The sequence below is a fragment of the Nothoprocta perdicaria genome, unplaced genomic scaffold, assembly GCF_003342845.1.
Source record: "Nothoprocta perdicaria isolate Ctin4 unplaced genomic scaffold, notPer1 scaffold_587, whole genome shotgun sequence".
In the NCBI taxonomy this organism is placed as follows: domain Eukaryota; kingdom Metazoa; phylum Chordata; class Aves; order Tinamiformes; family Tinamidae; genus Nothoprocta; species Nothoprocta perdicaria.
The window spans coordinates 35,553-44,098 of NW_020455851.1; the positions used below are offsets into that span (position 1 = coordinate 35,553).

At 65.8% G+C, this 8,546-nt stretch overlaps 1 protein-coding gene and 1 non-coding gene across 2 annotated transcripts in view; both read left to right on the top strand.

Annotated features, from left to right (window-relative positions):
- LOC112955613 (chromodomain-helicase-DNA-binding protein 8-like) overlaps positions 1 to 8,546 on the top strand; it is a 28,185-nt gene that overhangs the window by 2,439 nt on the left and 17,200 nt on the right. Inside the window, exons 3-24 of the mRNA XM_026048937.1 lie at positions 62 to 176; positions 1,027 to 1,221; positions 1,304 to 1,372; positions 1,490 to 1,545; positions 1,730 to 1,847; positions 1,924 to 2,007; positions 2,271 to 2,408; positions 2,483 to 2,604; positions 2,694 to 2,937; positions 3,046 to 3,222; positions 3,311 to 3,454; positions 3,530 to 3,785; positions 4,344 to 4,557; positions 4,625 to 4,988; positions 5,709 to 5,888; positions 5,960 to 6,070; positions 6,230 to 6,438; positions 7,044 to 7,397; positions 7,492 to 7,581; positions 8,028 to 8,131; positions 8,204 to 8,318; positions 8,525 to 8,542. Coding sequence (XP_025904722.1) covers positions 62 to 176; positions 1,027 to 1,221; positions 1,304 to 1,372; positions 1,490 to 1,545; positions 1,730 to 1,847; positions 1,924 to 2,007; positions 2,271 to 2,408; positions 2,483 to 2,604; positions 2,694 to 2,937; positions 3,046 to 3,222; positions 3,311 to 3,454; positions 3,530 to 3,785; positions 4,344 to 4,557; positions 4,625 to 4,988; positions 5,709 to 5,888; positions 5,960 to 6,070; positions 6,230 to 6,438; positions 7,044 to 7,397; positions 7,492 to 7,581; positions 8,028 to 8,131; positions 8,204 to 8,318; positions 8,525 to 8,542 — 3,477 coding nt within the window. The remainder of the gene's footprint in view (positions 1 to 61; positions 177 to 1,026; positions 1,222 to 1,303; positions 1,373 to 1,489; positions 1,546 to 1,729; positions 1,848 to 1,923; positions 2,008 to 2,270; positions 2,409 to 2,482; positions 2,605 to 2,693; positions 2,938 to 3,045; positions 3,223 to 3,310; positions 3,455 to 3,529; positions 3,786 to 4,343; positions 4,558 to 4,624; positions 4,989 to 5,708; positions 5,889 to 5,959; positions 6,071 to 6,229; positions 6,439 to 7,043; positions 7,398 to 7,491; positions 7,582 to 8,027; positions 8,132 to 8,203; positions 8,319 to 8,524; positions 8,543 to 8,546) is intronic.
- On the top strand, positions 8,363 to 8,456 carry LOC112955617. The gene has a single exon (XR_003250917.1). It is a non-coding gene; the product is annotated as a small nucleolar RNA U6-53/MBII-28 (small nucleolar RNA).

Genomic DNA, 8,546 nt, shown 5'->3' on the forward strand with positions numbered 1-8,546 from the left:
GCGGCTCCGGGCGCCCCGCGGGGCCGCGGCGCCACCGGCCGCCTCCTCTCCTCGCCCCCAGCACCATCACGCCCGTGGTGGGCAAGAAGCGCAAGCGCAACGCGTCCTCGGACAACTCGGACGCCGAGGCGATGCCGGCACCAGCGCCGCGCGAGGAGGAGGAGAGCAGCGTGCAGGTGAAGGCTGCGGCCCTCGCGCCTCAACCCTGCCGGCTTGGGCGTTCTCGGCTCGTCCCCGTTGACTTGGGTTGTCCCAACTTAGTTCTTGTTGACTTGGATGCGCTCAACTCATCCCCGTTGACTTGGGTTGTCCCAGTTTGTCCCCGTTGACTTGGGTTGTCCCAGTGAGTGCCTGTTGACTTGGATGCTCTCAGCTTGTCCCCGTTGACTTGAGTTGTCCCAGTTTGTCCCCGTTGACTTGGGTTGTCCCAGCAAATCCCTGTTGACTTGTCCCCGTTGACTGGGATTGTCTCAACTTATCCCTGTTGACTTGGGTGGTCCCAACTCATCCCCATCGACTCAGGTTGTCCTGGTTGGTCTCCATTGACTTGGGCTGTCCCGGCTCATCACCGTTGGCTTGTCCGCGTTGACTTGGGTCATCCCAACTCATCCCTGTTGACTCAAGTTCTCCCAGATCATCCCTCGTCATTTGGGTCATCTCAACTGGTCCCTGTTGAGGCATCCCCGTTGACTGGGATTGTCCCAACCCGTCCCCGTTGACTGGGATTGTCCCAACCCCTCCCCGTTGACTGGGATTGTCCCAGCTCGTCCCTGTTGACTGGGATTGTCCCAACCCGTCCCCGTTGACTGGGCTTGTCCCAACTCACCCCTATTGACTCGGGCTGTCCCAAGTGATCCCTCTTGACTCGGGTTGTCCCAGTTCACCCCATTGATTCGGGCTGTCCCAAGTGATCCCTCTTGACTCGGGTTGCCCCAGTTCATCCCCACTGAGTTGGGCTGTCCCCCCCTGTTGCCTCGGAGCGGGGATCTTGTCGTCACCCTTCCTTCCCTTCTCCTCCCGCTCCAGAAGCGCCGCTCCAACCGGCAGGTGAAGCGCAAGAAGTACACGGAGGACCTGGACATCAAGATCACCGACGACGAGGAGGACGAGGAGCTGGACGTCACGGGGCCCGTGAGGACCGAGCAGCCGCCGGCCCCGCAGCTCCCCGTGCCCGAGCCTGAGCCCGAGGGCGAGACCTTGCCCTCCATGCAGTTCTTTGTGGTGAGTCCTCCCTACGGGTGGCCAACGGGGCGCTTGGGGAGCCGCCATCCCTTGACCTTCTTCCTCCCTCTGCCTCCTCCAGGAGAACCCCAGCGAGGAGGACGCCGCCATCGTGGACAAGGTGCTCTCCATGCGGGTGGTCAAGAAAGAGGTGAGATGTTTCCCCTGGGGCGCCGTCCCGTGCCGGGCGTCCCCGAGCAGAAACGTCCCCCGTGTCCCCCCGGGGGCTTCTCCGGTGGCGCCAACTCCTCTTCCTCCTTGCCCGCAGCTCCCGTCGGGGCAGTTCACGGAGTCCGAGGAGTTCTTCGTCAAGTACAAGAACTAGTAGGTGTCCCCGCGAGCTGCTCCGCGTGGTGGGACCTTGTGGGGCCTCGCGTGACTCGAGGGACCCCAAACGTGGCCCCAGTGGGGTCGTTGTGCTCCAAACGCGGCTTCCTCGGGCCCGAGCGCTGTGCGGTTGGCGACGCCGGCGTCCGAACGTTGTCCCCGTTGTCCCTTCCACCCCCAGCTCCTACCTGCACTGCGAGTGGGCCACCATCGACCAGCTGGAGAAGGACAAGAGGATCCACCAGAAGCTGAAGCGCTTCAAGACCAAGATGACGCAGATGCGGCACTTCTTCCACGAGGTAGCGAGACGGGGACCAAGGGGGCGGGCGGCACGGGCGCCGGCGCCACGGCCTCCTCACGCCGCCGCTCCCCAAGGATGAGGAGCCCTTCAACCCGGACTACGTGGAGGTGGACCGCATCCTGGATGAGTCGCACAGCGTCGACAAGGACAACGGCGAGGTGAGCGGCCTGTTCTTGGGAGGCGGTGGCCCATCTTCTGAACATGGTGGTGCATCTTCTTGGAGATGGTGACCGATCTTCTGGAGATGGTGGCCCATCTTTTGGCCATGGTGACCCATCTTTTGGCCATGGTGACCCATCTTCTGGAGATAGTGGCCCAACTTCTGGAGATGGTGGCCCATCTTTTGGCCATGGCAGCCCGTTCTTTGGCCTTGGAGGACTCTGGGCAACCCTGACGTTCTCCCCCATGCTCTCCTGGCCAGCCCGTGGTCTACTACCTGGTCAAGTGGTGCTCGCTGCCCTACGAGGACAGCACGTGGGAGCTCAAGGAGGACGTGGACGAGGGCAAGATCGGCGAGTTCAAGCGCATCCAGGCGCGGCACCCGGAGCTCAAGCGCGTGGTGAGTCCCCGCGCATCTCCCCGCCTTCCCCGCGCGCCGTGTCCCACCACCGCCACCACCTCCGTGTCGCGCAGGCGCGTCCGCAGGCGGGCTCCTGGACCAAGCTGGAGCTCTCGCGCGAGTACAAGAACCACAACCAGCTCCGCGAGTACCAGCTCGAGGGCGTCAACTGGCTGCTCTTCAACTGGTACAACAGGCGAGTGCCGGGGCGCCGGCGCGGGGGCCGCGCGCGACACCACGCCACGCGACGCCGTCCTTGACGCGGCGCCGCCCGTGTCCCCACAGGCAGAACTGCATCCTGGCTGACGAGATGGGCCTGGGCAAGACCATCCAGTCCATCGCCTTCCTGCAGGAGGTCTACGGCGTGGGCGTGCGCGGGCCCTTCCTGGTCATCGCGCCGCTCTCCACCATCACCAACTGGGAGCGGGAGTTCAACACGTGGACCGAGATGAACACCATCGTCTACCACGGCAGCCTGGCCTCGCGGCAGATGATCCAGCAGTACGAGATGTACTGCAAGGACGCCCGGGTAGGGACACGCGTGGTGGGGCAGTTGGAGGTGCCTCGAGGTCCTCCCGGGCCTGGTGGGACCTCCGCGTTGGTCTCGGAGGCGCCCTCAAGGCGGTTGCCCGCGCAGGGCCGCCTCATCCCCGGCGCCTACAAGTTCGACGCGCTCATCACCACCTTCGAGATGATCCTGTCGGACTGCCCCGAGCTGCGGGAGATCGAGTGGCGCTGCGTGGTCATCGACGAGGCCCACCGCCTCAAGAACCGCAACTGCAAGCTCCTCGACAGCCTCAAGCACATGGACTTGGTGAGCGCCGCACGCCCTCCTCCTCCTCCTCCTCCTCCTCCTCGAGGTGGGCACCACGTTGAGGGCACCGTCCGTCCCCCCGTGGCAGGAGCACAAGGTCCTACTGACGGGCACCCCGCTGCAAAACACCGTGGAGGAGCTTTTCAGCCTCCTGCACTTCCTGGAGCCCTCGCAGTTCCCCTCGGAGGCCGAGTTCCTCAAGGACTTTGGGGACCTCAAGACGGAGGAGCAGGTGAGGAGGAAGAGCTGCCACTGACCCCGCCTCGCCCCGGCCCCGCGCTCAACGTCCCCGTGGTCCCCCACGCAGGTCCAGAAGCTCCAGGCCATCCTCAAGCCCATGATGCTGCGGCGGTTGAAGGAGGATGTGGAGAAGAACCTGGCCCCCAAGCAGGAGACCATCATTGAGGTGGAGCTCACCAACATCCAGAAGAAATATTACCGGGCCATCCTGGAAAAGAACTTCTCCTTCTTGTCCAAGGGCGCTGGGCACACCAACATGCCCAACCTGCTCAACACCATGATGGAGCTGCGCAAGTGCTGCAACCACCCCTACCTCATCAACGGTGAGGGGCGCGTGGCCGCCACGGGGGACAACCTGGGGACCCACCCGCCCCTCCTGGCTCGGTCTCTTGTTTTGGGGTCTACTTGGGTTGGGGGCTACTTGACTTGGGGGCTTTTTGTCTTGGGTGGCTCCTCCTCCATGGGGTTGTGGTGGCCGTGGAGGCTCCTCCTCCTCCATGGGGTTGTGGTGGCCGTGGAGGCTCCTCCTGCTCCATGGGGTTGTGGTGGCCGTGGAGGCTCCTCCTCCATGGGGTTGTGGTGGCCGTGGAGGCTCCTCCTGCTCCATGGGGTTGTGGTGGCCGTGGAGGCTCCTCCTCCTGCTCCATTGGGTTGTGGTGGCCGTGGAGGCTCCTCCTCCTCCATGGGGTTGTGGTGGCCGTGGAGGCTCCTCCTCCATGGGGTTGTGGTGGCCGTGGAGGCTCCTCCTGCTCCATGGGGTTGTGGTGGCCGTGGAGGCTCCTCCTCCATGGGGTTGTGGTGGCCGTGGAGGCTCCTCCTCCACCTCCATTGGGTCGTGGTGGCCACCGCCCCCGCCTGCCCACCCGCCGGCCTCCCCGCAGGCGCCGAGGAGAAGATCGTGGCCGAGTTCCGCGAGTCGTGGCCGGCGCTGCCGCCGCCCGACCTCCACCTGCAGGCCATGGTGCGCTCGGCCGGCAAGCTGGTGCTCATCGACAAGCTGCTGCCCAAGCTCAAGGCCGGCGGCCACAAGGTGCTCGTCTTCTCCCAGATGGTCCGCTGCCTCGACATCCTGGAGGACTACCTCATCCAGAAGAGGTGCGTGGGGTGTGGGGATGTGTGTGGTGGCCGTGGTGGCCGTGGGACAACGTCCCCTCACCCACAGGTACCTCTACGAGCGCCTGGACGGGCGCGTGCGGGGCAACCTGCGGCAGGCGGCCATCGACCGCTTCAGCCGGCCCGACTCGGACCGCTTCGTCTTCCTGCTGTGCACGCGGGCGGGCGGGCTGGGCATCAACCTGACGGCCGCCGACACCTGCATCATCTTCGACTCGGACTGGAACCCCCAGAACGACCTGCAGGCGCAGGCGCGCTGCCACCGCATCGGCCAGAGCAAGGCCGTCAAGGTCTACCGCCTCATCACGCGCAACTCCTACGAGCGGGAGATGTTCGACAAGGCCAGCCTCAAGCTGGGCCTCGACAAGGCTGTGCTGCAGTCCATGAGCGGCCGCGAGGGCAGCATTGCCGGGGTGAGCATGGTGGGGGGACGGGGCGCTGCTGGGGGCGACGTTGGGGCGCCTCTTGGTTCAGTATTGGCTTCTTGGGGCTCCTCTTGGCCTAATGTTGGGTTCTTGGGGCGCCTTGGGCTCCAACGTTGCGTTCTTGGGGCTCCTCTTGGCCCAATGTTGGGTTCTTGGGGCGCCTTGGGCTCCAACGTTGGGTTCTTGGGGCTCCTCTTGGTTCAACGTTGGGTTCTTGGGGCTCCTCTTGGTTCAACTTTGGGTTCTTGGGGCACCTTGGGCTCCAACGTTGGGTTCTTGGGGCTCCTCTTGGTTCAACGTTGGGTTCTTGGGGCACCTTGGGCTCCAACGTTGGGGTCTTGGGGCACCTTGAGCTCCAACGTTGGCTCCTTGGGGCTCCTCTTGGCGCAACATTGGCTCCTTGGGGCACCTTGGGCCTCCTCTTGGTCCAATGTTGGGTTCTTGGGGCACCCTGAGTTCCAGTGTTGGGTTCTTGAGTCTCCTCTTGGTCCAGCATTGGCTTCTTGGGGCCCCTCTAGGCCCAACATTCACCTCTTGGGGCACCCCTCGATTCAACGTTGGCCTCTTGGAACTCCCAAAGTTGGGTTCTTGGGGCCCCTCTGGTTCCAACGTTGGCCTCTTGGGGCACACCTTGATCCAACGTTGCCCTCTTGGGGCTCCTGGTTCCGCCGTTGGCCTCCTGAGGCCCCTCCTCTTCCTCCATGGCAGATCCAGCAGTTCTCCAAGAAGGAGATTGAGGACCTGCTGCGCAAGGGCGCCTACGCCGCCATCATGGAGGAGGACGACGAGGGCTCCAAGTTCTGCGAGGAGGACATCGACCAGATCCTGCTGCGCCGCACCACCACCATCACCATCGAGAGCGAGGGCAAGGGCTCCACCTTCGCCAAGGTGGGTGGGCGCCGCGGCGGGCGCGGGGCGGGGCCGGGCGGCGCCGCCATGACGCCCCCGCGCCGGCGCAGGCGAGCTTCGTGGCCTCCGAGAACCGCACCGACATCGCCCTGGACGACCCCAACTTCTGGCAGAAGTGGGCCAAGAAGGCCGACCTGGACCTGGAGCTGCTCAACAGCAAGGTGGGCCGTGGGGCTGGCGTCGCTGGTGGGGTTGACGTCACTTATGGGGTTGGCCTCGCTTATGGGGTCGACGTCGCTTATGGGGCCGGCCTCACTTATGGGGCCGGCGTCGCCGTGGGGCCCCTGCCGGTGCCACCTCCCGCGCTGTGTCCCCTCCAGAACACGCTGGTGATCGACACGCCGCGCGTGCGCAAGCAGACGCGCCACTTCAGCACGCTGCGCGACGACGACCTCGTGGAGTTCTCGGACCTGGAGAGCGAGGACGAGGAGCGGCCGCGCGCGCGGCGCCACCCCCAGCCCCACGCGCCGCCCCACGCCTACGGCCGCACCGACTGCTTCCGCGTGGAGAAGCACCTGCTGGTCTACGGGTGAGGGCCGCGCGCCCGCGGCCGCAACTCGGGGCTGCTCTAGGTTCAATGTTGGGTTCTTGGGGCACCCCTTGATCCAACGTTGTGTTCCTGGGGCTCCTCTTGGTTCAACGTTGACCTCCTGGGGCTCTTCTTGGTTCAACGTTGGGTTCTTGGGGCACCCCTTGATCCAACGTTGGGTTCCTGGGGCTCCCCTTGGTTCAACGTTGGGCTCTTGGGGCTCTTCTTGTTTTAATATTGACCCCTTGGGACCTCTTTGGTTCCAACGTTGGCCTCTTGGGGCTCCTCTTGGTTCAACATTGGGTTCTTGGGGCACCCCTTGATCCAACGTTGGTCTCTTGGGGCTCCTCTTGGTTCAACGTTGACCTCCTGGGGCTCCCCTTGATCCAACATTGGGTTCGTGGGGCTCCTCTTGGTTCAACGTTGACCTCCTGGGGCTCCCCTTGATCCAACGTTGGGCTCGTGGGGCTCCTCTTGGTTCAACGTTGACCTCCTGGGGCTCCCCTTGATCCAACGTTGGGTTCGTGGGGCTCCTCTTGGTTCAACGTTGACCTCCTGGGGCTCCCCTTGATGCCCCGCCGGCCTCCGGGCGCCTCTCCCCGCAGCTGGGGCCGCTGGCGGGAGATGGCGGCGCGCGGGCGCTTCAAGCGGCGCCTGGCCGAGCGCGACGTGGAGACCATCTGCCGCGCCATCCTGGCCTACTGCCTGCTGCACTACCGGGGCGACGAGGCGCTCAAGGCCTTCATCTGGGACCTCATCGGCCCCGCCGAGAACGGCCGCGCCAAGGAGCTGCCCAACCACTCGTTGTCCGCGCCGGTGCCACGGGGCCGCAAGGGCAAGAAGGGGAAGGCGCCGGGCGGCGCCGAGGCGCCCAAGGCCGAGTGGCTCCGGCGCTGCGACCCCGCCGCGCTCTTCCAGGACGAGGGCTACAAGAAGCACCTCAAGCACCAGTGCAACAAGTAAAGCGGGGAGGGAGGCCGCGGAGGGAGGGAGGGAGGGAGGCCCCGGCGCGGCCTCCGTCCCACGCGGCCTCGTCCCGTCCTCTCCGCGCAGGGTGCTGCTCCGCGTGCGCATGCTCTACTACCTGCGCCAGGAGCTCATCGGCGAGCAGGCCGAGAAGGTGCTGGCGGGCGCCGCGGCCAGGTGGGCGCTCTGCGCCGGCCTCTTCCCACCTCCGGCCTCTTCCCACCTCCAGCCTCTTCCCGCCTCTGTCCTCTTCCCGCCTCTGTCCTCTTCCCACCTCTGTCCTCTTCCCATCTCCAGCCTCTTCCCATCTCCAGCCTCTTCCCATCTCCAGCCTTTTCCCATCTACAGCCTCTTCCCACCTTTATCCTCTTCCCATCTCCGGCCTCTTCCCATCTCCGGCCTCTTCCCATCTCCGGCCTCTTCCCACCTCCAACCTCTTCCCACCTCCAACCTCTTCCCATCACCAGCGTCTTCCTCCCTCCAGCCTCTTCCTCCCTCCAGCCTCTTCCTCCCTCCAGCCTCTTTCCCCCTCCAGCCTCTTTCCCACCTCCAACCTCTTTCCCTGCTCCGGCCTCTTCCCGCCTCCGTCCTCACGGCCTCCTCCTCTCCCCCGCCTCCCGCAGCGACGTCGACATCTGGTTCCCGCTGGTGGAGCAGCAGGAGGTGCCCGCGGCCTGGTGGGACGCCGAGGCCGACAAGTCCCTGCTGCTGGGCGTCTTCAAGCACGGTGGGAGCCGCGGGAGGCCGCGGCGCCGGCGCCCGTTCGCCTCCGCTGCGGCCTCACCGGCGGCTCTTCCAGGCTACGAGAGGTACAACACGATGCGCGCCGACCCCGCGCTCTGCTTCCTGGCCAAGGCCGGCCGCCCCGACGAGCAGGCCGTGGCCGCCGAGCAGCACCTGGACGCGGCCGACGGGTGAGCGCGCGCGTGGAGGCCGCGGCTGAGGCCGCGCGGAGGCCGCCCCGGGATGACTCTGCCATGCTAATACCGACCGGCTCCCTCGGGAGGCCGGCATGAGTTAGACTCAACTTCTCGGTGCAAGGGCTGAGGGCGGCGCGGGCGGCGGCGACACGGGGCGGGGGGAGGCGGGCGGCGCCTCACGCGGCCTCCGGCCTCCCCAGCCTCGACTTCGACAAGGAGTGC